The 27,400-nt window shown below is 38.7% G+C and overlaps 1 protein-coding gene across 2 annotated transcripts in view; it reads left to right on the plus strand.

Moving 5' to 3' along the window:
- Positions 1-27,400, plus strand: part of GABBR2 (gamma-aminobutyric acid type B receptor subunit 2) — an 818,519-nt gene that overhangs the window by 509,627 nt on the left and 281,492 nt on the right. For both annotated transcript variants that reach the window (XM_072597481.1, XM_072597480.1), the window contains exons 5-6: positions 5,784-5,849; positions 21,437-21,637. In XM_072597481.1, the coding sequence (XP_072453582.1) occupies positions 5,784-5,849; positions 21,437-21,637 (267 nt within the window). The remainder of the gene's footprint in view (positions 1-5,783; positions 5,850-21,436; positions 21,638-27,400) is intronic.

Below are 27,400 nucleotides of genomic sequence, written 5' to 3' on the forward strand. Positions count from 1 at the left end.
GAGAGGGTAGGACTAGGTATTAGACCTCTGATTTCAATAGTTCTGAGAATTCCTAAGTGAGGACACACCTGCTACCAGCACCGGTCAGCCCCTTTTCTTCAAATCATAGGTCCAGAGATTGGCCAAGAGCAGAGGTGCCAAACCAGGGCCCCACTTACAGCCCACAACACTTCATTCCCAAGTGCTGCTGAACTAGATTAAAATGCAATTGGGAAGTGCTGAAAAAAATAAATAAAAATGCAATAAAACATGGGTGATGTCACATTCTAAAGCTAAGTCAGTATGCAGCTGGCAGGGATCCTTATGTTCACATTCATGGCCCCGTTTCTATTTGAGCTCAACACCAACAGCCGGGAACATGGAGAAGTTGTGACTTGCCAGGATCCCATGGCTACTATGTCCCAGAAGCAGAGCTTGAACTCCAGTTTTCCTGACTTCGTGATCAGCTCTCTACCTACTACACCCCTCTGAGGGTGAATATTGTGGAATAATTCTAGAAAGACAGAGTCAAATCACGTTTGAAGGGCTTTGATATAAAGTGGATATACTTCATACTAGGGGTGAGAGACAGCCAGTGGAGCTTCTTGAGCAAGGGAATGCCTGCCTGCCTGACTACCTTGCTTACCAGCAACTACATGACTGATTGACTGATACTGACTAACTACCTAACTGACTGACTACCTGCCTGCCTGCCTGTCTGACTGTTTGATTGACTGACTACCTGTCTAACTGACTACCTGACTAGCTAGTTGGCCAAATGACTGACTACTTGCCTACCTGACTGACTGTTTGTCTATCTGACTGATTAATTGACTGACTAGTTGCCTGTCTGCCCATCTAAATGACCACCTGGCTGACTGTCTGACTAATTGACTGTCTGTCTGACTGATGAACTGACTGACTACCTGCCAGACTGCCTAACTACCTGACTGACTAACTATCTGGCTGACTGACTGATTGACTACATAACTGACTGACAACCTGCCTGCCTGCCTGCCTGGCTTACTGACTGACCAACCGACTGACTAGCTGCCTACATAACTGCCTGCCAGCCTGTCTGACTGATTGCTCTGCTTTAGAAGTCTTCTGGCAGCCCGATGAAGGGGCAAGGCTGGAAACTGACTCCTAAATTCATTCTTTGCTCCACCATGTCATGCTGCTTTCCAGTGTTGTGCTCTTATTTTAATCATAGTAGGCATTTTGGGTGACATAGTGTGGCATTTTGCATTGAAGTCCTTTGCCTTCAAAATTTGCAAGATCCCCTGCTTTGGTGTTCTATCCATGTGGCCTCAATTCTGAACTCTCACCTGCACATGCGTAATGTCACATCTGGCCTGTGTACTTGCTGTTTGGAAATGTAAACAGGACTTGAATCCCTTCCCAGGCTGTGAGGTTATCCATGATTTACTGATTTCATTCTTCCTTAATCCTCATTGGTTTTTTTTATTTAATTTTCCCAAGAATCACATGGAAGGAGAGACATACTTTGTATGACAGCTCACCAAGAAAGTCAAAACTGAAGCAACTTAGAGTCTTTAGTCTTTTGTTTTTACTATTTTGAAATTTCAGTTTGCAAATGCATCAGTTGACATGCAATTGTGTATTGTGTAGACAGATGTGTGCACATTTGTAGGTGAAATTTATATATGTACCTATGTAAACAAATACATCTAGTAGAGACCACCAAGGTGCCTCAGTGAATGGAGCACTGTGCCTGCAGTTAGAAAGACCTGAGTTCAAATCTGTTCTCAGACACTTACTATTTGTGTGGCCCTGGGCAAGTCACTTAATCTTGTTTCCCTCAGTGTCTTCATCTGTAAAGTGAGCAGGAGAAGGAAATGGCAAACCATTTAGCCTGTCTCTTAACCTCTCAGTATCCTCAACTATTAAGTGGGGATAATAATACTACCTACTTCCCAGGGTTGTTGTGAGGATCAAACGGGATAATTATTTGTAAAGTACTTGGCACAATGTCTTGCTAAGTCTTCCAAGGGGCAAAGGTAAGGAGGAAAAGCATTTCAAGCATGGGAGTGACAAGCTGTGCAGCACACCTGTGGTGTTTTACTCAGTCTCATGGTTGTTTGTGAAGAGGTCTTACTCAATTCAATAAATATTGATTTGAACTCCGGTCCTCCTAACTACTAGGGCCGGTGCTCTATCCACTGTGCTACCCAGCTGCCCAACAACTCTTAGGTGACAATAATGTGTAAAAATATGTAGTGGAATACAGAAACAAAAACAAAACAATACCTGCCCTCAGGAAACTTACATCCTACTGGTGACGTGGAGTATCTACACGGGCAAGAAAATGCAAAATGATTTACAAAGGACAGAGTATTAACACCTTGGGGCAGATTGGAGTTGGGGAGAGGTCTCATGTTGTTTTTCAGTCATGTCCAACTCTTCATGACTCCATTGGGGGTTTTCTTGGCAAAAATACTAAAATGGCTCACCGTTTCTTTCTCTAGCTCATTTTACAGATGACGAAACTGAGGCAAACAAAATTAAGTGACTTGCCCGGGGTCACACAGCTAGTAATTTGTCTGAAGCCAGATTTGAACTCAGAAAGATGGGACTTCCTGACTCTAAGCCTGGCACTCTATCCATTTTGTGACCTAGCTGCCCCAGGAGAGAGGTTTACTACCTTATAAACTACTTGAGGTCAAAGTCTTGTTTCATTTTTTTGTCTTTCCCAGCTACCTAACGGTTTTCTCAGTATCATAGTTTCTTTAATTAAACAAAATTGAATTTCCCAACCACAAAAACAGTAAATCACTAGTAATAGGAGGATCATAGATTTAAAACTGAAAGGGACCTTAGAGGCTATCTCCTATTTTATAGATGAGGAAACTGAGACCCAAAAAAGTCAAGTGACTTGCCTAAGGTCACACAGCTACTAAGTGTCAAAGGTTTTCCTACCTCCACATCCAGTACTCCATCCACATCTCCTTCTAGCTGTCAAATAAAACCAAATGTTCCATGTAACTTGACTGTCAAGATAACTGAGATAACAACCAAAGCAAAAATGGCCACTCTTATTCACTGATTCAATTCAATATTTTTAGCTATTAGCCAACCTGTAGATAGTGTGTTAGAATATGAAGGCTTCGGTTAGAACAGCATTTCTCAAAATGTGTTCTGTAGACCATTGATGTTCTGTATAGTATCTTGTGAGAATATTTTAGCACTACTAATATTTTTCCTTTGAAAATATTCAAATTAAATTATATACTTAAATAATTAAGGATTTTCCCCCACCACTATAGATACCCCTTCTACTATTGGGGATTACAGTCTCTCCATGCCATAGTAGACAGTCTCTATAAGAAACTGATGAGAAAGCCTGTCACCAGGCCCATCCTCAAAGCCTTTCCAGTTTGCTAGAAACTGTAAGACCTCTGACCATATTAAAATAGCTTGTCAGAACTCTATGTCACTCCCATAACGCATCAAAGTAATGGTTTTGAGGAGGGTAAAATTATATATGAAGTGCCATAACTCAGACTGGGCAACCAGAGCTTTACACTGAAATTTAGAACATTTGCAACACTTTCAGCAGATAGAAATAGCTTAGTACCTAATAAACAAGAATAATTAGTTCAAACAGGCAGCAACCTTTCCTGGCTGCACCCCAGGTTAACTTCTCCCTGGCCTAGCCTCACAATGTCCCCCTCCCATCTCAAAAGCAACCATGTGGAGATCCATGGACTTTTCCTCCCAAACACATTTCCTACCACTTACTGTGGGTATAAAAATTGCCAGCTTTGCTCAGTGTACGTGTCAAAAAATATTTACGAGATGTAATATTGGGAAGGGGCATGAAAATGAGCTGAAGTTTCTTCTATTTTGCTCCAAAATGTTTCTGCCTCTCTTTTGTCTCAGAGCAATTCCATGACCCCCAGGTACCTGAACTAGCATGAATGAATTCTGTCAATAGATCCCGTGTCCCAAAAGATTACATGGCCAAACCAGTTTGGGAACTGCTGTACTCTAAGTTTTCTAAGCTAATAGGGCTATTTACAATAGTTCAGTAAGAACTGCTATTGACAGCAAAGAAGATCAAAAAGGAGAGAAAAACTTAATGGGGCATTACTGAAATCACGATGATGCAGTACTGCATAAGATATGATATATGGTAATGAAAAATGGAAATGGCTTGAAATATTTTATAGCAATACAGTCATGGAGATAACAAAGAAATGCCTCTCTGGGTTCTCCATTAAGATTTTTAAAAATCCTTTTAGAGTCATTTTCTCCCCAGTTTCACTACCCAAAGATGATTTTGGAAATTTAGTCCTTTCTTATATTATTAAATTATTTGAACATGTAAAATGACTTCCCACTTAGCACTTTCCAACTATGAAGGAATCTAAAATATGTCTTTTAAAAGAGAGTTTTTGTTGAAACTGCCCCCTTCCTAATGCATGAGCTAACTTTGGTCCCTATTCAGAAGTTCCAGCAAGAGACTGGAATGACAGATTCTAGTGCTGGACTAGAAGGGTGATACAGGAGACAGAATATTGGGCTGGGAGTTAGAAGGTCTCAGACACTAACTAGCTGTGTGTCCTTAAGCAAGATATTTCAATTCTCTGATTCTAGGCATCTGTAACTGGAAAATGGAGATATTAACTGTCTGCCATGACTATCCCATAGGATTATTGTGAGGATAAAGTATGGACTACCATACTTTATTCAATCCTCTTTTTCTGTTCCAACTATGAACATAGAAATGCCCTTTTGTTTAGGGTTTGTGAAGTTTAAAATAAAAATAAATAAAATTTCAAACAATGAAAATGTACATTAAAATAATTTAAAACTCTATATAAATGCAAGTTGTGATTAATGGATTAGGAATTGACTGAGGCCCCAAACTGATCGAAGGAGAGTAAAATATACACAAATTCAGAGAGAGAGAGAGAGAGATGACTATCTCACCTAGGACTAGAAGATGGGGGAGAAAGAGAAAGAGAGAGAGAGGAAGGGAGGGAGGGGGAGAGAGAGGGAGAGAGAGACAGAGAGAGAGAGAGAGAGAGAACAAAGAGAGGGGGAGAGAGCAACTGGTAAAGGAATACATCCAATACAACAAGGATAAAGGAAGGAACAGAAAGAGAAGGTGCTTAAAGAACACAGAACTTTGTCCTAACTCTGCCTCAACTGGGAAGATGCTACAAGAGAAAAAGTTGGAAGGTGTGAGAAACAGAAGCTGATAGAAATAAAAAGAAATATGATAGAAAGAGAACATAAATGAAAAGAATTAGAACCAGGAATAGGAGTAGAAAGGAGAGAAGAGGTGAAGGAAGATATGGGACAGGGAGAGAGGTAAAATATAAGCCTGAGTTTGCTATTTACCACATGCTACTAAATAAATACAAAGATTGAGGGCAGTGCTATTTACGTATTTATCTTTAAAATAAAGGGAAGAAGGGAGAAGAAGGAAAGAATGGAAAGATTTCTTCAGAAAGTAGGGGCAGGAAAGATACCCAAGAAAAAATGATGGCTATGAAAAAAAGATGCCCGCCCAAAAAACCATCTCACCTAGGACTAGGAGACAGAACAATAGTATTTGGAAACAGGGTGTAGCATTGAAATCAGTCAACCAAGAAAAACCAAGTGAATCTGGATTGAACTGAGGCAGATGTTCTCTGGTCCCCTGACCTTTCACACTTGGAAGGGCTATTTGCGTGGGCCCTTGTTTTATACATGTTCAATATAAAGATTTTGCCTTTATATGTTTATGATGACAGTCCCCACCCCTTTTCACATATGTGTCCTTTTGTCCGCAGAGTAACGATGTTCGGATCATTCTTGGCCAATTTGATCAGAATATGGCGGCAAGAGTATTCTGTTGCGTAAGTAAATTGTCATTTAATTTGTACATTTGGGGCAATTAACAAATCTGTAAACTGAAGAGCATGAGTCCTACTCTGGGTCTGTCTGACAGTCAAATTGACAGAAACCTTGGATTACTCAGGAAGCAAAAGCATTAGTGCAAGGGTAACATTCTTAGAGTATTTTATTAGATAGTTAAAGCTCCCAAAGGTAACAAAACCAAGTGTCAGATTATTGCAATCATGGAACTCATTTTTGATTTAATCAGCCCCAATTATTAGAAAATTCTTCTTTAGTGTGAATTTGCATCCCACCCCCTAATGCTAAGCTTGAGTCATCATGATTTTCCTCAGTCAAGATTTTTCATTAGTCAAGATGTTCATCATCATCTTCTTTAAGAACAATCTTTCAATTTGGAATTCAAATTCTTGTGGAAGTGAATGCTGAAAATTGAAAAATAAATAAATTATATATTTTTTAAAAAGAATAATCTTTCAAGTACCTACATGTTATCATTAGGGCACCCTCCCCCCCATACCTCCTATTATCAATGATTTAAAAAACCAGCCTTCTTTAATTTGCCTTTCTACTACCTTGATATCATGAGACACACAGTAGGTATTAAAGCTTCTTTTATTGACTCATGAATTCATTTTTTAATTCAAGCATTTTTACTGTTCTCTTCTGTACTTTCCCTATTTTTCTCCATATATTCCCTATATTATATTCCATATATATATATATTCCCCATATTTCTCCAAATCTACATTAACCTAGAGACCAGAGGTAGACACCAAACTGTCACAAGAGCCTGAAAGAAGGCAGAAAAGGACATCAGAAGGCCAGAGTCCACTGAGGAATTGACTTAGGGAGATGGCAGGCAGAAGAGGGAAGAAAGGGAGAGAAGGGATACAGGAGAGAATGTTTCATCATCATAGTTCCATGCCATCTATTCAGAAATAAAGTGATCCCCTTGTTGCATAAAACAAAAGTGAATCCTTCTGAACAGTAGCCTCATGCTGAGTAAGAGAGTTTCTAGAGTTCCCTCTGAATGAAGGGGAAAATAAGTCCCCAACCACTCCAATGAAGAGTGTTGACAATGGTGTCAGTTTTGCTTGTTAAAGCTAATATGTGAGCTCAGTCTTCAGAATTTTTATCAGATCAGAACTTCTATAGTATAGCTCATAAGGAATAGAAAAAACATTTTTGACAGGAACATTGCTAATCTGAACAAGAAAATTTCATACCATCACGGGGAATAGGGAGGGATCACTAGAGACCATGAAGGACAGTAGGTGTGATACAGAGAAGAAAATCGTAAGTGGAAGGGAACTCAGTGTAATGTGGAATAATAGGGAATGGAATTGGGGAGGGGGGGAATTAGGATTTTAGATTATATATCAATGTTCAGAGTAGAATAATCACACAAAGGTACACATTTTCAAAGGAAATGAATCTAAAAGAACACAAGGGAAAGGAATCATATACTTTGAAAAGGAATATATGTAAATCTATAAACTTGGAGGTAGATACACAGTAGAGACAATGTGGTTAGGGAGCAAAGAAAAAAGAAATAGAAACAATGTTACTTTAGGTATATACAACTGGCCACGCAACAAGATGGAAGGTATGGCCAATACTTTCCTAAAACCTACACCAACAAACAGGTACAGAAGCATTCTTTGCTGATCTTGATAAAGGCTTGCTTCTTAAATGCATATTTAAGACAAAGCTGGGAAAGAGATTTCTGTATTGTATAACAGGATTAATTTTTTTTTAATCTTGAAGCTAGAATGATGAATCAAATCTACAAGATGAAACTTAACAAGGATAAAATGTAAAGGTCTTTATTTTGACTCAAAAATTAACTGTATGTAAACAGAATACGAAGAATTCATTTAAAATAGTAAATCATTTAAAAAGACAAGGGTGTTTTAACTGACCACAAATACAATTAAAATGGGAACTTGAATATGAATACTGAAAAAGCTGATGAATTATTAAGCTACATTATTGGAAGGTTAGCATCCAGTAGAAGAGAGATAAGACTCCCCATGCCTTTATTGATCAAACTCTATTTTGAAAATTGTGTTCTTTCCTGGGCACCACATTTCAAGAGCAACATTAACTGATTCCTTACCTGAGAGTTCCCTATGTCAGAGGAGTCAAGTGGCCCACAGGCCCTAACATTCCCAAATTGGATGCAAACCAGATTAAAATATAATTGAAAAAAAGGTAACTAACACTAATAATGTTCATATGTGGTTTGCTAAGCCAAAACATAGCTCACAGGATCCTGATGTATGGTTCTATTTGTTTGCCCTGTATCAATGAAATCATAGGTCTGGTCCCAATCTCTGTCCCTATCCTCCCAAAGCTCTGCTGCTCCAGTGTGAAATGTAATATATTGCAAGTCAAAAAAGTAAATCTCATCCCCTCAAGCCCTGACATCTCATCCCTGATCATCAGATCTCTCAGGTAGTGTTGAGATAAGTGATTCCAATGCCCCAAGACTTGTCTGATGAAAAGCACTGGGTACAGGAAGCAAGGAAAAGAAAACAGAAAATCCCTGACATGAATTCAATAAATCTATGAACACATGGCGTCTTCCAGCTAAGGACTTAAAGTAAGAATGACATTTGCTAAGTTGGCTAATGACATCCCAACTTATTTTCCTGTTGAAAATATTGTCACTTAGGAAGGATTTTGATCCTAGTTCCCTGAAAGAGATGGTGCTATATGACTGTTCAGATCTCTTTTCAGAGTCCATGATTCTAATATCTCATCTTAAACCAAAATATCCCTATGCTATGTACCACAGAATTCTTACTTTTCCACAATGGTGGCAGGGTTGTTCCAGCAATTTAGGGATTAAATGATATCTTTTAATAGATTGTCCTTGACATCTACATAAGTCCAAGCTACCTGGCGTGTTGACCTGAGAATGAGCATTATGACCACAGATTTCCAAGACTTTTAAGAAGAATGAACTAATTGGTTTAATTAAACCAACTGACTTTGCGTAATTATCTAATAAAATCGAGCAGTGAATAATATACTTTACAACTCCATTTTTTCAAAAAATTTTAAGTTTTGTAAATATATGGTTTTTAAATAATACTTTTTAAATCCCTAAAATTTGTATAACTTTGCTGTGCTGCAAATAAATTTTAGATAATCCTGTATGTTTCTTGGTTGCTAAGGGAGGGTTTAACAGAAATCTTGAGAACACAGGCCCTGGCTTCAAAGGGCAAAGAACTAAAGTTGAAAGGGAAAGAGCTTTCTTTCTTCTTGAAGAAAATGGAAAGAAAAAAAGAGTCCTCCTTTCTGATCATTGAATAAAAACATTCCCAAGGAAGTCACAGTGCTGGCATAGGGATACAATACTAGCACACAGTTTGGGCAGTTTTTACATTTTAAAGAGCACTTTCACTATCTCATTTGAGTTTCACAATAGCTTTGTGAAGTGAGACAGGGCAAGTTTTACTATCCCCATTTTCTAAGTAAGAAAAATGTGGTTCAGAGAAGATCAATGATTTACCCAAGGTGACAGAGCTAAACAGGGAACAAGATGGGAAATAGAGTCAAGGTCTCCTTAATCTTGAACAAGCATTTTGTGTTCTACTTTTCTGGTTTCTATAAGAAAGAAAATCTTTGAGAAGAAAACTATGAAACTGTGTAAGGGATTAATTCAAAATCAAGCAATTAAAAACGGTTCTCACAGAAAAGGCTCCCTAAATTGAAGTACTTACAGACCACTTGTGGCAGTGAGGTTGTGCCACAGGGAAGCTGTTGGCAAATGAGAAAACCTACCACTAAGTGTTTTTGTCACTAGACTCATCCAAAACCCAAAAGACTGATGTACACACTGTGGAAAGATTTGATACTAAGATAAGAGTCAAGATGAGTTTATGGAAACCTTCAACTCAAGCTGGAACAGAAAACCCAGATTAGATAAGTAGGTTATTGATATTACTAAAGAATTTAGTAAAAAGGATATTAAGTTATATTTAAATTTATTTCTTTAGCTTTTGTTCCCATTGTATATTGTTGTATATATAATGGTTAGTAATATTGGTTAAGGTCTATATCTAGGAAGATAATGTCTAATTTATCTTTCAATTAATCTTGACTATGTAATTGAAATGATCAATTTTATGCTTCACACACTTCTAGCTCTTATTTATTCATAAACTGCTCACCTATCCATAAGTCTGATTGGTAATATGTTCCATGTTCTTCTAATTTTCTTGTAATATCTCTCTTTATATCTAGGTCATATATCTATTTTGACCTTATCTTGGTAAATGGTGTATGATATTGATCAATGCCTATCTTCTGCCAGACTGCTTTCCACTTTTCTCAACAACTTATTACCAAATAGTAACAAATTCTTATCCCAAAAACTTAAGTCTTTACACTTGTCAAATACAAGATTACTACAGTCATTTGCTCCTGTAAATTGTATGTCTACTGTTGCAAGCAAAGTAATAATAATATCTAACAAATACATAATGCTCTGAGGTTTGCAAAGTGCTTTCCCTACATGACATTATTCAATATTCATAATAACCTAGGGATATGTATAGCCTTAAGATATAGTGAGTTTCACTGAGAATGTTCAAGCAGAGACTGGAAGTTAATCAGAGATGTAAGAGAGGAGATTGGACAAAAGATTAGACCAGTTAAATCCTAAGGTTCCTTCTAATTCTGAGGTTTTATTGCTTCTTCTCTTTAAAATCATCGAGCTCAACTTTGCCTCAACTTCTCAAGCACTTTTGCTCTATTCTCGAGTCACTTTCTGCTACCTCTTTATCCAGTTTTCTTTCCAAGCCAGAGATGTCCTATGCCATTCCATTCCCCACATCTTTCTAGGTGTTCTGAGACCACAAGAATGGAGTGAAACCCTGTTGCTTCCCAAGAAAGTAAAACTCTCTCCATTCAGATTTCTCAAGTACAGTGCTGGGGAATTCTCCTTGTTCTCTCTCAGAGGTAAATGGAACAGTCCAACCCCAGGCATCTAAGTGGTGGGATGACTAGAGCACTGGGTCCAGAATCATGAAAACTTGAGTTCAAATATGACCTTAGAAAACTTAGTAGCTGTGTTATACAGGACAAGTCACTTAACATCTGTTTTCTCCACTATAAAACGGGGATCATAACCTACATCCTAGGGTTGTTGTGAGGATAAAATGAGATGATATTTGTAAAGTTTCTGGCACACAATAGGCACTTAATAAATGCTTGTGTCCTTCATTCTTTCCCTATTAATAGCCTAGGGGGCACCTAGGTGGTGCAGTGGATATAGCACCAGTGCAGGAGTCAGGAGGACCTGAGTTCAAATCTCACCTCAGACACTTGACATTCACTAGCTGTGTGTGACCTTGGGCAAGTCACTTAACCCCAATTGCCTCATCCTGGGTCATCTCCAGTCATCCTGATGAATATCTGGTCACTGGATTCAGATGGCTCTGGAGAAGAAGTGAGGCTGGTGACCTGCACAGCCCTCCCTCACTCAAAACAAAAGTCAAGTGCAATACATGTCATTATTTCTCTGATGGCATGGTCTTCTTTGGCAACGAAGGACGAACACATATCTAATAGCCTATTTGACTCACTGCGTTAGCCACCTCATCTAGCAGATGTCTTTAGAATTATCGCAGTACAAGTAGGACTTTTAAAGTTATGGGATCAACTTGTAACAAAATAGAAAAATGAATAGGACTCAATTCATCACCCTACAGTTATTTTCCAGATAACTTTTGAAGCCAAAGTTCTGGTCCTTAGATCAGAGGACACCGCAGCTATTCCTTTGATCTAAACCTTCCAGTGATGCTGGTCTCCTTTTCTCCATCAGTGGTGGCCTCAATACTTGGTTTTTATCCACGGTGTTCATCATGAGAAGCAGAGCTTGAATCTCATTGCCACTTTTCTCTTGTGGATTTTGAGACCTTGGGATTTTGAGAATTGCTTTTCATCCTATCCTTTGCTTGAGTTGGAAACTTTGCCCTCAAAATCATATAATCAAAAGCCATGCTCCTGAACAATGGGTATCCAAATGGCAACATGGAGAGATGGTCTAACCTCTACAAATCTGCCCAAAAAAATAACAAATAGCTATTTATTCAACAGTTAGAATTGCCCATGAAGTAAAACAAACAAATTCTCATTTTTCATTTTCCATCTGCATTCAGTGATCACTCACATACCCTGTATTATTAAAGTTCATATTTTTAAAATTTCTACTTTTATTCCTCAAATTTTCTTCCTCCCTCACAAAAGTAAGTGGTTTGCCTGGTGGTGCCAGAAGGAAAATGAATGAATACCTAAATCCCTGCAGCCAACAAGCTCCCACTGTTTCACAAAATTTAAAAATTTTATCTTTTATAAAACATGTTTTTCAAATAATAAACATGAAGGCTGCAAATATATTCCTAGCTTACAAGATAGAGACTCATTTTCATTAATCAAGCATGAGAGTTAGCTGGAGGTCACTGGTCCAGCAACACCCCCAGGCAGTTAAGGATTAGGAAAGGAACAAAAGCCACCTAAGCAGAAGAGCTGTCATAAAGCCCATGCATTTCACTGATAAAAGAGTCCTGGAGTCCTTCACTGAAAACCTGTTTACATTTATTTTATAATCAACTCTAACAGACTTAATAGTGGAGTTTTCCAGTATATATAATAAATTAAAAGCAATTCACTAGTTTTGAGGAGAGAAAGGCTGCTATTGCTATAAATAGTTGTAATGATAACAGTAAGAAGTGACATCCTCCAATATAACAGAAAGAGAAGAGAAAGAAAAATCAAATTCTCGGACTGAGAATTTTAAAATGTCCCAAGTCTAAGTACATTCAATGCCCAGACAAAAAGCCCTATGAGCCTCAACAGTCTCCTAGGGCAGCACTCTCCAGTGTGAGAACTGACATTTTTATGATGACCCCAAATCGTAAAGAAAAGCTCATATTCATCATGCCCTGCTAAGAAAGAAAAGGGAGGAGGTAATGGGTAGAGATAATAACTATATCTGTGCTCAAGAATTCTGGGTAGCCAAGGTAATTAAAGTTTAACATCAACCCAGGAAGGACGGAAAAGAAGAACCCCCTGACCTGGAAAAGACTGATACAAGAGAAGCATGCTTTAATATGGGCACCATACTGTCTCCTTAATTTTTCTCAGTTATGCTGAGGAAAAGAGCACTCAAGGGCTGGGACATAGAAGGCCAAAAACAGTCTTTCTGAGGTGCTGAAAACAAATCGAACCCTGGTGCAAAAAAAAAAAAAAAGTCAGAAAAGCCCATTAGAGTACAGAACCTACAGACTCAGAAGTGCTAAGAAAGCACTTAGCACTTTCTCTCTGATAAGGTAGTTAAATTAATAGCTAAAACTAAGTGGGTGAAGCAGACAGATGAGGCAGAAACCAGATCCAGGCTTATGGCCTGATGTATTTCAAACTCTCTAACATGAAAATGAAACTTCAATATTTCTCTTTTTACCAGAATGAAAAGTCAGAGTTAGGTTAAACCATTAAGGTTAGTTTGAGAGAGGGTCTCAAGGAAGAAACATAAAATATCTGGAATCAAATTTTGCCTTTTCAATTTACTACCTCTATGGCCAAGTCCCTGAATCCTTCTTAGCCTCAGTTTCCAAATCTGTGGGATGAGGATGTGGGACAGGCCTGATCTATAAGATTCAATTCTAGTTCTGAATCCAATAAACTACGACCTTATAATGAGATGGTGGTGTTCCTTCAAGTCTTGTTACAGATTGTGTCTATCCTTTGATTTATTATGTAAACTTTGGGAGTTAGACTTTTTTAAATATTTATACTTTTACTGCAATTTCTTCCTCCGCAAAATGAGTAAGTTACATGAGATGATGGCTGAGGTTTCCTCCAGTTCTAAAAGTCTATGATTCTCTTATTTTAATGAGCATAGTTTCTATAAATATAACTACAGCTAGAATTTGTTTCATTTTCAGTCATGTCCAACTCTTTGTGACCCCATTTAGGGTTTTCTGGGCAGAGATAGGAGAGTAGTTTGCCATTTCCTTCTCCAGCTCAGTTTACAGATGAGGAAACTAAGGCAAAGAGAGTTAAGTGACTTGCCTAAGGTCATATAACTAGTAAGTATCTGAGGCCATATTTAAACTCAAGTCTTCCTTGCTCTTGGCCCAGCACTTTATCCAATGTGCCACCTTGCTGCCCCATCCCTGCTCTCAAGGAGCTTGTAATTGAAAAAATCTACTGAAGTATAGTTCACAAGAACTATATTTATGAAATGGATTGTTTGAACCCAGGTCTAGAACTTTATGTTTGACCCCATTATATTTCATCTTCTTTAATTTGACTCATTCTACACTGTTGCCATCTTTCTGAATTACACTCTTTCATCTAACATGTTGACTATTCCTCCAATCTTCATTTCATCTACAGATTTAACAAGAATGTCCTCTATGCCTTCTTCTAAGTCATAGATAAAAACATTGAGCAGCACAAGAGAGATCCCTGAGCCATTCCACTAGAGATACCTCTCCAATTTTTGTGGAAATCATGAAGGTCTGCTCTCTGGGGCTGGTCATTCAATCAGTTTCAAATCTATCTAACCATACTATTAACTAGTCTATATCTTTCCACCATTTCCCACTACTTAGCTCTATTCCCTAGAGTTGATTATTCAATCAGTTTCAAATCTACCTAATCTTACTGTTATCTATCCTGTATCTCTCTGTCTTATCCCACTACTCTTTGTAACTGATCATTCAATCAGTTTCAAATCCACCTAACCATACTATTATCTAGCCTATAACCCTGCTACTTACTGTCTGGGTCTGGTCATTCAACCAGTTTCAAGTACACCTGACTGTGCTCTTATTTAGACTATATCTCTCCATCTTTTTTCCAAGTATAACATAAAAGACTTTGTCACATGCATTACTGAAATCTAAGCAATCTGTGTCAGCAGCATTCCATTGATCTACCAGGCTAGTTACCATGTCAAAAGAAAAAAAAAGGCAAACTGAGAAGTTTTTGCACAACCAAACCCAATGCAACCAAAATCCAGAGGGATGTAGTAAATTGGGAAAGAATTTTTACAGCTAAGCTCGGGGATAAAGGCCTCATTTCTAGAATATATAGAGAACTGACCCAAATGTATAATCATACAAGTCATTCCCCAATTGATAAATGGTCAAAGGATATGAACAGGCAATTTTCAGAGGAAGAAATTAAAGATATCTATAATCATATGAAAAAATGCTCTAAATCACTATTGGTTAGAGAGATGCAAATCAAAACAACTCTGAGGTACCACATCACACCTATAAGATTGGCAAACATGACAGAACAAGAAAATGATAAATGCTGGAGAGGATGTGGGAGAGTTGGAACACTAATTCATTGTTGGTGGAGCTGCAAGCGCATCCAACCATTCTGGAGAACAATTTGGAACTATGCCCAAAGGGCTACAAAAATGTGCATACCCTTTGACCCAGCAATATCGCTACTAGGACTATATCCCCAAGAGATCATAAAAATGGGAAAGGGTCCCACATGTACAAAAATATTTATAGCAGCACTCTATGTAGTTGCCAAAAACTGGAAGTCAAGGGGATGTCCATCAATTGGGGAATGGCTGAATAAATTATGGTATATGAATGTAATGGAGTACTATTGTGCCATAAAAAATGATGAACAAGAAGACTTCAGGGAGGCCTGGAAGGACTTATATGACCTGATGCTGAGTGAAAGGAGCAGAACCAGGAGAACTTTGTGCACAGCAACGACCACAGTGTGTGAGAGTTTTTTCTGGTAGACTTGGAATTTTGTAATAACGCAAAAACTTCTTATAAAAAAAAAAAATCCCAAAGGTGGTTCTCAAGGCAAAATGCCTTCCACACTCAGAGAAAGAAATATGGAAGTCATTCGCAGAATGTAGCAGATCATGTTTGTGTATGTGTATGTGTTTGTGTATCATGTTTTGATTTGTTATATGATTTCTTTCATTTATTTTAGTCTGACTACATAGCATGACTATAGTGAAAATATACTCAATAGGAAAGTATATGTAGAACCTATACAGAATTGTATGTAGTCGTGGGGAGGGAGGGGGTAGTGGGGGGTAGGTGTGGGGGAGATAAAATCTCAATTGTATGGCAGTGATTGTTAAACATTAAAAAATAATAATTAAAAAAAAGAAAAAAAAGAAAAAAAAGAAAAAAAAAGGCAGTGAGGTTAGTCTGGCATGACCTACTCTTAATAAAGTCACATTGGTCTTAGTAATCACTACTTTCCCTCCTAAGTGCTCACAAAATATTTCCTGAATAATGTGTTCATGAATTTTACCAGGAATAGAAATAGAACTCACCAGTCAATAGTTTTCAGGCTTCTCATTTTTTAAGAGAGATAAAACACATGTTCTTCTCTATTCTCATTCTGTCAGATCTTCCAAAGATTACCAACCATAGCAGAGAATCGTGCCTACCAGTTCTTTCAGGATTCTGGAGTTTAATTAGTCCAGTCCTGGTGACTTGAACTAATTGAGAGCAGTAAGATTTTTCACCAATGATCTGCTTGCTTAGTTTGGAGTTCGAACCACTGCTCACCATTTTTGTTATCTCCTTTCCAGTCCAAAGGTAATTCTCCTTAGAAGAGAAAGCAGAAGTAAAAGTTAAAGTTGGATAGGTCACCCTTCTCATTTTCATCTATTATCATCATCCATCCACACCAAGTAATAGTTCCATCCTTTTTCCTTGCCCTCATTGTAGTCTAAATAGAATCGTGCTTCCATAACAGGTTGGGGTCTATTTTTTTTTTTTGCTTTTTTTTTTAATTTATTTATTTATTTAACTTTTAACATTCATTTTCACAGAATTTTGGGTTCCAAATTTTCTCCCCCTTGTCCCCTCCCCCCACCCCAAAACACTGAGCATTCCAATTGCCCCCATCACCAATCTGCTCTCTCCTCTATCATCCCTCTCTGCCCTTGTCTCCATCCTCTCCTCTGTCCTGTAGGGCCAAATAACTTTCTATACCCCTTTACCTGTATTTCTTATTTCCTACCGGCAAGAACAGTACTCGACAGTTGTTCGTAAAACTTTGAGTTCCAACTTCTTTACCTCCCTCCCTCCCCATCCATTCCCTTTGGAAGGCAAGCAATTCAATATAGGCCAAATCTGTGTAGTTTTGCAAATGACTTCCATAATAGTTGTGTTGTATAGGACTAACTATATTTCCCTCCATCCTATCCTGTGGTTGGGGTCTATTTTTTAAATTCATGATCTAATTTCTTCTTGTGAACAGGGGTGATTGTTAAATACCTACAACACAATTATTTCTGTTTTCATCTCTGTTAATCCCCACTCAAATACTATCTACCATATTTCTCCTCCCTAAGGGACTGTATTTCCTCACATGTATGTGTATATGTGTGTGTGTATGTGTGTGTGTGAGTGTATAAAATACAAATGCCTGTCTTTTCCATTCATTTGAAATAAGGTATATTCCAGAACCATAGACCAGTGATGGTTTTTATCCTACCAGATGTCACTGATATTATTAAATGAAATTTTCTCTCTTGAAATTAGCATTTTTAGTTCACCTTATTTATCACCAGTATGTCGTACATTTGTTTATAGATATTTAAGGCCTTGGGTTTTATTGATAATTTAATCTGGAATTTTGTCACTTGTAAAAGTTCATCTGCTGCTCTCTGTCTTGTGTTGCTGATACCTGGCTGGTCAGATCTACATGAGTGGTTCTCTCCCTCTCTCCAGTCCCTTTTCAGTTTAACTCTTGATCATCTTCTAAACATTCCAAACAAGTATGATTTTACTGGCCCTTCTTAGGTACACCCCATCCCTTCCCAGAAGCAATAAGTCTTATATTTTAAACTATGGTACAGAAAGAATAATTTCAACTCAATATTTTTAGCCAGCCACTTTCCAAATCTGCCTTTCTCTTCCTGAATCCCCTATTCCAAGAAGTTGTAGCATGTGTAGCAACAACACCCCAGTAAAACTGTTTTGGTAGATAGACATTAAAGGTAACCAACAGAACTCAAACCCATTGGTGAATTAGGGGGGTGTCTACCCCAAGCATATGAAGACTTTTCCCTGGTACAATGGGCAAATGAGAACTATTTGTTCCAATGGCCACAAAGGCAGCTGAAATAGGTCCTGTGGAGCACTTAGAGCTTGCTTAGACATTGTAGATGCCAAGGTCATCCATTGCATCTCGCGCCATCACCAGTTATCCTGTCTAAAGTGTGTGAGTGATGCTGATGAACTTTTGCAACTCTACCTCACTTTAATCCAGTTCACAGACTTGTCAAAATATCACTCCACAATGTCACTGGGACTCTTCAAAAACGAAGTACCAACAAAAACCAAGGACCTAAAATTAACAGTAGTGGTGAAAATAGCCCTTGTTCCCACCCTCTCACCAACACCCTCCCCCAAGATCTTCAGGTTTTGTTTTGGTTTTTTACCAGAACTTTGCAGTCCTTGACTATGATTCTCAGGTTCCTTCACATGGCTTCACTTGTTCCTATCACACGTGAGTACTTTGACAGTTTTGACAGAGTTTACAATTTATAGAATCATTGTTTTAGTGATCTTAGAGATTATTGAGTCCAACCCCCTGATCTTACATATGAAGGAATGGAAGTGTAGCAAGGTTAAATGATTTGTACAGAATTACAGAGCTAATAATGTTTGAGTCAGGTGTCACGATCTGTACCAGAGGACAGAGAGGGTGTGTGCTTGCCCTAATGAGATCCTAGATCCACTTAAGTCAGGAATATTATGGAGAAGGGATAGGTCTTTCTCAAGAGTGCACAGGTAGGGCTGCTGACATCTTCACCGTACTGATCCTCTTGGTTGGCCACATCTATGCCAAGCTTCAGCCTCACCTCTCTTTTTGGTGGTGACACTCATCTCAGCTGGTCAATCCTTCCATTCACTTCACCTCAGAATCTTGGCTTGCACTTGGCATAATGAAAAGAGCAGAACTTAGAGTCAAAAGACCCAAGTTTGAATCTTAGCTCTGACAGTTATTAGCTGTGTGTCTACAAGACAGTCATTCCATCTAACTGATCTTTAACTTTCTCTTTTTCTAAAATGGAACGAATAATTCCAGATCTACTCTTCTCTATTATGAAAAAAACATTTAGTAAACCTTAAAGTACAATACAAATGTGTGCTGCTATCATCTTTATCATCCTCATTCCACACATTCATATGTCAGGAAAAACTGGGATTCCTCTAACCCCAAATTATAGTCAATGCAATGACCCACCACAGATCCAGAGGACTCATGATGAACCATGCTGCTCACCTCCGAATAGAAAGGTGATGGACTCAGAGTATGAACTAAGGAACTTTTGGTGAGGCTGGTGGGGAGAGAGGAGGAAACATAACCAATGGGGTGATTTGTTTTGCTTGACTATATTGTTGTAATGGGGTTTGCTTTTCTTACTTTCTTTGGGGGAGGGGAAGAGATAAAAGGGAGAGAATGAGGATCTAAAAATTTTTTTTAATGAAAAAAGAGTTATAGGTGATGACTCCATGGCCCAGGACTTTGAAATGAAGAGCCATACAAGAGCTGAGAAGGCTCCAAAGGTTTCATGGATCAGGGGCTGTAGGGAATTGGAAGAGAAAGTACAGGTCTGTCAGGGGAATTCCTTGGCTTAGGTCATTCCTGGACACTGATTTTGTTTGCTTTTTTGTTTTGTTTTGTTTTCTTTCCTTGGCCCCAGAGATTGTGACCTAGGATTGTACTATATGCTTTCCTTTCTTCTGCCATCACCTGTTGCTTCTGACCAAGATTTCCCTCCCCCGGACCATTCAGACCAGAACGCAGCAGACTCTCAGCTTCTCTCCTTCCCTTCTTTCCTGAAGCAAACACATATAGTCCCTAAGAATTGTTTACTGATGCTAACAACAGGAAAACTGATAGGAAATAAAAAGATTCTCCTTCCTCATTTTCTAGGCAAAAGAAAGAGGTGCACAAAATTCATAAATAATGGATGTTAGGGCACACAAAGGACTGGAGAAAGATTCACTAAAATATACATTTCAGAGGAAAACTAGATCCAAGGTATTCTAGATATTACGTTACAGAAGGTGGGACGATGGAGCAAAGTACAAGGAAGGATTGATGAGATGGGCTGAATACCGCCACCAGAAAGAAAGCTTGGACTGAGGGATAAAGCATTTACCCTCTACCCTGTCCCTAGCCACCAAACCCTACCCTTATATCAGCTATAGTGTGAATTGAGCAGCAAAGATTTTAAGTCATCCCAGGAAACCAAGGAGGAAGGAAAGGGAAGCAGAAAAGCTCAAGGGGAAAAAAAAGATATGAGAAAGGAAAGGAGAGAGGGAGGGTGTGGTCTTCTGCCATTGCCCTAGGACAGCTAGCAATTTCTCAGTTGCCTTGAGGGATTATGTGTATCCATACATATGTGTGTGTGTGTGTGTGTGTGTGTGTGTGTGCAGAGCTTTTCATGAGATGGAGTGCTAGCTGAAATACACTGGAGTCAACTCATACCAGCTCTTGTTAAGCTGATTGGTAAATATCCAACATGAGCATTTACACCTCAGAATTCAGCAAACACGACAAATCAGAACTTGATCAATTGCATTGTCAATTTCTAGATTTGAGAAAGTTAATGGGGAAAATGTTAGTAATGCAAGTTAAACTTAAAATGTGCCATGCTTACTTTTCCTTCTTTGACTAACTGCTTGTTAAACATTTCCCCTTACACCTTGGGTTACACATGTAGAGAAAGATTGAACATCTACATCTGAAATGCAGATATTTTAATTTATGGAATAAAATAAGCATTTCTATAACAATATAATTTAAAAGATGATTGCATATGAAATTGCAAATCTACTATGTGTAATTTGTTATTTCTTTTAAGTGTACAACAAAGTTATCGTGTAAATTTCTTTTTTCTTCCCTCCCCCTGCCCATCCTAGAGATAGCTACCATTAGACACAAATATATATATTTATATATGTGTGTATATATATGTACATACACACATATAAATATAAAATTATTCTATACATACTTCTATTTATCAGTTTTTTCCCTGGATGCATTTAGCATCTGTCCTTTATAGTTAATTTGAATATTTATAATAGCCAAAATAACATTTCTTCAAAGTCATTCTTAAAATAATGTTGCTGTTACTGTTTACAACATTCTTCCCAGTTCTGCTCATTTAACTCTTCATTATTTCATGCAAGTCTTTCCATGTTTTTCTAAGATCATTGAGCTCATCATTTTTTATAGCACAGTAGTATTCCATAGCAACCACATTCCACAATTTGTTCAGTCATTCCCCAGTTGATGGGTATACCTACAATTTCCTACAATATTTTTAAAGTGTGATTTTTCTTCCTATGTGATGAAAAAATTTTCAAAATAATAAGGTGGAAAAAATTAAAAGGAAATAGGGGATTATGCTAGTAAAATGTCTGGGTGGTTCTCCTCTACATAGTGGTATGCCAGTATGAATTATGTAGAGAATGAAACAAACTGTTTCTTTTGACCAGTGGAATGTCCAACAATCTTTTGACTTTTAAAACTATTTGGTTTGTAGGCATATCATGAAAACATGTTCGGCAGCAAGTATCAGTGGATCATTCCTGGATGGTATGAGCCCTCCTGGTGGGAACTGGCACATTCTGATGGCAATCCATCCACCTGCCTCAGCAAAAATCTCCTGGCGGCCATGGAGGGTTATATTGGAGTGGATTTTGAGCCCCTCAGTTCAAAAGAGATCAAGACCATTTCAGGAAGGGTTAGTATCTTTGTCATTCTAAGTTTCCACTGCTGGATATCTTTTTTTTTGTTTGTTTTGAAATATCGACATATATACATTGATGTGAGGACACCAACTGTTGAAGTGTAGTTACTCATTTCATGGTTGCTCAGAAGTATGTTTGATGTTCTGCTTCTTAGCATTCATGAAATATTTTGGAGACCAACTAAAAGTTTTTGTAATCTTACTTTAGCCTTGAAAGGTTTTGATTCAATGGACCTTCATCCACTAGGCACTGTGAAACCTAGGAAATCAATGTGGAGAGGTGGGCATAGCTCATATGATGTCAGCAGTCAGCAAACATTTATTAGGCACCAACTGTGTGTCAGGCACCATGCTAATAATGTCCTTATTTGGTATCACAACATCACAGTTTTAGAGGAAACAGTGTCACCAGGGGTCATATTAGGACCATAGGAAAATGGCAGGGCAGAGTTGAGGCAGAGACACTTTGGGGACATAGGAAAGCTACCTTAATATGGAGATACTCCATAGGGAATTGAGCAGATACCAGGCAAGGAACTGAGCTTGGCTACTCTCAAGAAATTGACCTCATATTGTTCCACTGAGATAGAGGGTGAGGAGTAAGGTGAAGCGTTGGGGAGAATCTCTGCAGTAGAAAATAGTTATAACATCTTAATAGTATTATTGCAAAATGGCAATAAACTGTTTACATTAGATGTAGTAGACCTGTGTGTCCCATAAGCGTCCACTGAACATCTCCCCAAAGCCAGCACCCCCCCTTCAGGCTTCCCTTTTACTGTCAAGGGTATCACCATTCATCCAGAAATACAAGTTGTCATCTTCAGATCACTCTCAATTCCTCACTTTCACCCCACTTATTCAATCAGTTGCCAAATTTTGTCATTTCTTTCTCCATATCTCTAGCATACATTTCTTTCTATCCTTTCTATCCACCACCCTTCTCCAGGGCCTTCAGTAGCATCCTAAGTGATGTCCCTGCCTCATTTCTCCCCACTCCAATCCACCCTCCACACAGCTACCAGTGATTTTTCTAAAAAGCAGGTCTGATCATGTCACTCCCCCTACTCAATTTCCAATGATTCCCTATTACTTCTAGGATCAATTTCAAGCTAAACCCTTCCCATCTTTCCTTTCCTTTTTTTCTACACGTAACTTCCCTCCACAAACTGACCAATCCATCAATATAGAGTTACTTACTGTTCTTCAGGTACGATACCTCATCTCCCATTTCCTTTGCAGTGGATGTCCCCCATTCCTAGAATGTACTCCCTTCTCACCTCTACCTTTGGAGTTCCTAGTCTCCTTCAAGATTCAGCTCAAACACCACCTTCTGCACTTCCTTCCCTACTTTCCAGCTACTAGTGTCTCTCCCCCTTCCATCTTCCATCTATTCTGTGTTTTGTATATATCTATTTATATATATGTTGTCTCCCTCATCAAAAGAAAGCTCCTGGGGGGGCAGGGGCTATTTTTACTTTTTCTTTGTATCCCCAGTACTTGCCAAGGCACTCAGCACAAGGTAAACTTCTAACAAAGGCATACTGATTGATTGCCAGTTGACACAGTCATTAATCGCTGGGGCACTGTGGTATATAATGCCTTTGCATAATCCATTGGATTATGACCTAAAAGACTTGAGCTCTAGTCCTGCTCCTTTCATTAACAGGTTTCTGATTTTAGGGCATCACTTAATCTCAACTCTCAGTGATCTCACGAATTTGTTGTGATGATCAGATGGTTTAGCATCTGTATAGGAAAGTATCTGGCCCAAAGCAGATATTCAATAAATGCTTATGGAATGGAAAGTGATCTGAAAAGTATCTAGGGCTTTATACATATTCAGCATAAAGTCAGCCTGATGTAAAGGGGAAAGGTCTGGTTTTGGAGTCAGAGGACCTGGTTTGAAGTCCCTGTTCAATCATTCATCACCCATATGACCTTGGTTGAATCATTTACCTCTTCAGGTCTCAGGTTCCTCATTTGTAAAAGGAAGAGACTGAAATAAATGGCCCCTAAATTCCTTTTTGGCTTTAAATAGGTGATTCTAAGAGAGAGGTGCTACAGAAGACATTGTTCCTTCAAAAAAATTGTTGAATTCTTTATTTCAGTGTGAACCTGAACTTCCTAACTACTAGACTTATTCATAGTAAAGAACTGGTTTTGGAGGAAGACCTGGGTTCAAGTCCCAGTTCTGATATATACTGGCTGTGTGACTCTGGATAAATCATTTAATTTGTCTCTCAGTGCTCTGGACCAGTGGTGTTAAATTCAAATAGGAGTGGGGGCCACTAAACCATATAAGCTTCCCTGTTGGCATCATATTGACTTAGAAAATGACGTATTGGCATTATCTGTGTTCTATTGCATTTTTATTTTGTTAAATATTTCCCGATTCCATTTTAATCTGGAGACTTAGAAGTATTGTGGGCAGCATGGAACCTGTTGGCCACCTTGGACACTTCTGGTCTAGACAACTTTCTAAGATTGTAAATGACAGAGAGCATGACAGTCTTTATTGTTAGCAGTTTTTTCAAAGATGCAATATTTCTCCCTAACCTCAAATATTACACCATGTTTTCATTAGCAGTGTGACTCTGGGCAGACCACTCTCAGCTTTCCTTTCCTCATCTGTAAAATGAGGGGGTTGGGCGTGTCTCTAAGATCTTTTCCATCTCTAAATGAGGAATGAATTTTCAATCACCAGGCTCTGTGGAACCGAGACAATCTGTGGGAATGTGAGCATAGCTCGTAGAATGTCAACAGTGAATAGTCACTCAACATTTATTAAGCACCTACTATGTGCCAGGCACTGTGCTAATTGGTTCCACATTTCTGTAAAATGAGGGAATTGGAATTGGTGGTCTCAAAGGTCCCTTCCCTCTCTAAATCTGTGTTCTTATGTTCTGGGTTCAAATCCCAGCTCTGCCACTTTCTACCTTTTTGACCTTGGGCAACCTCTTGTGCCTCAGTTTTTTATCTGTAAAATGAGAGGGTCCCCTATACAAATTAAATCATAGGTCCAAGCCCTATCCTTGTTGTTGTTCAGTTGTTCCAGTCATGTCCAACTGTTCTTGACCCCATTTGGGTTTTTCTTGGCAAAGATACTGGAGTGTTTGCCATTTCTTTCTCCAGCTCATTTTACAGATGAGGAAACTGAGGCAAACAGGGTTAAGTGACCATAAGCTAGTATCTGAGACCAAATCTGAATTCAAGAAGGCGAGTCTTCCTGACTCCAGGCCCAGGACTCTACCTATCCTAACTATCATCAAATGATTTACCATATGGTTAGTTTCCCCTTTCAATACGGATCTGGAGTGATAATATTTGCATGACCACAGCTCTTTTGCCCTGACCCTAAACCACTGTGCCCACAATTAGGGCCCTTTCATGAATGGGGAAACTCAAGGTCTATGTTCCCCTTCCCTGAAGCTAAGGGGAACACTAGCCATGGCCTACTGCCCTCAGGGGTGTCCCAGAATTACACAAGTGTAATGTGAATTCAGCTAAGCTTAGCCCTTCAAAAATCCTTCTGAGATGAGATAACCACACTCTGTGTCCAGGTCCCATGAGGGTGGGAGGCAGAGCTCAAAGGGGCAGAAATCTCATTGGAGACTTCCTCAGAGCATCTGTCCTCTCATCAGTCAATCAATAAACCTTTAGTAAACTTTTAATATGTTCAGGCCTAGCAGGGATGGAGTGAGGCAATCCTAGAGTATCTGTAGCTGTTTTCACCAAGCCCCATATTTTCGCACTTCTCACTTGCCCTTTCATTGAAATACCAAAGTAATTTGGGATGGGGAAGGTATGTATGTATGCATGAAGGCAAGTAGCCTAAATTACTTCTGGCTAATGTATCTATGTATATGCCATTGCTTAGGCATAATAGCTAAAGTTTATAAAGAGCTTTAACAAATATCTCGCTTTATCCTCCCAACAACCCTGGGAGGTAGGTGCTATGGTTATCCCCATTTTACAGATGAGGAAACTGAGACTGAAGGCGGTTAAGTGACTTGCCCAGGGTCAGCTAGTGTCTGAGGCTGGATTTGAATCCTGAGTCCAAGTGCAGCATTCTAATCCACTATGCAGTCCAAGTCTGCCTTGGTCTGCCCAACCTCAGTAGCATCTCTCCTAAAATAGCAACTGATAATTGCACTACAGACCAGAGGATTGTATTCACTGTTTTATCAATGTATTCTATTACATTGTTGTCACACTAAAATACCACCCATTAATGACAATTACAGATGACAGAACAATTCACTTTTAATTAATTGATTAATTAATCAATTTGTTTATTAAGGGCTACGTCCCAAGTGGTCTCCTCCAGACTTCCCTCCATAGCAGGAAAACAAGCTTATCTGACTGATTGGTGCTGTTGTCGGTTTCTGGGGTGTCAGTTAACCAGAGGGGGCCACAATCCCTCATGCAAGGGATTTTATAAATAGAGAAACACTTGGTCCCAGAATGTGCTCTCTAAGACTTGTCCAGCCCTTACTGCTACAGTTTTCAGGAAAGATTTGAGGCTGAGATTTGGACTTGGACTAGTTCGTAGAATCACAGACTTAAAATGAGGAGGGACCTTAAAAGTCATCTAGTCCAACCCTCTCATTTTAGGTCACACAGATAATAAGAGCATGTCGCCATATTTGAACTTAGATCTCCCTGACTCCAAGCCCAGCAAATCCAGCATCATTGACATTGGACCAGTAAATTATTATTCCCAGTTCTACTATTGACTTCAAAGAAAGCATGGCCCAGGGTGTCCAGCTTAGGTCATGTAATGGATAGAGCATGAACCTTGGAGTCAGGAAGACCCGAGTTCAAATCTAGACATATATACTTATTAGCTGTGTGACCCTGGACAAATCACTCAACCCTGTTTGCCTCAGTTTCCTCATCTGTAAAATGGGCTGGAGAAGGAAATGACAAACCACACCAGCATCTTTGCTAAGAATACCCCAAATGGGATCACAAAGTTTGTAATTAACTAAACTAATTAACTAAATAACAACCAAACGGGCCAAGGCAGCCTAATAAAAGAAGTAGAGAATTTAGAACAGGAACCCGCTCACCTGATCCTCCTAGGTCTCAATTTCTTTTTCTATAAAAGAAGGCAGTTAGACTAGAAAATATCTAGGCCTCCTTTACACATTAAATTTTATGAACTGATTTCCATTTTTTAGAAATTACTTTAGATTTAAATTCTGTTTTTGTTTTATTTTCCATTTTGAGCATTTAACGTAATGGCTAGAATTCTCCTCTAGAGTTATACAGAGGTATAGAATAAATTCCAGTCTTAATAGTCTATTGACAGTATCATGGAAACAATTTTCAGTGAAATGATTGCTTTTGAATAATTTTGTAATGTTCCATGACAAGAAACTACTGAAATGCTGCACTGTAGTGGATTTAACATAACTGAACTTAATGATGGAAAATAAAAGTGGGCAAAGGAAACTTACAAATGACCTAAATGGCTATAAATGACCTCTGTGACCTATAAGTAACTAGTTACAGCCACCCAGTTCCCACTTATTGCCAAGACCCAACACCAAAACTTCTGTTGTCATTAGAGCAAGCCTTAAAGTACTATAGAACTACTAGCTGTCATTATCCCTGGGGCAGCTGGGTGGCTCAATGGATAGAGCACTGAGCCTGGAGTCAGGAAGACCTGAGTTCAAGTCTAGCCTCAGACACTTACCAGCTGTGTGACCTTGGGCAAGTCACTTAATTCTGTTTGCCTTAATCTCCAGGAGA

This window comes from Notamacropus eugenii, chromosome 3 (assembly GCF_028372415.1).
Source record: "Notamacropus eugenii isolate mMacEug1 chromosome 3, mMacEug1.pri_v2, whole genome shotgun sequence".
Taxonomy (NCBI): domain Eukaryota; kingdom Metazoa; phylum Chordata; class Mammalia; order Diprotodontia; family Macropodidae; genus Notamacropus; species Notamacropus eugenii.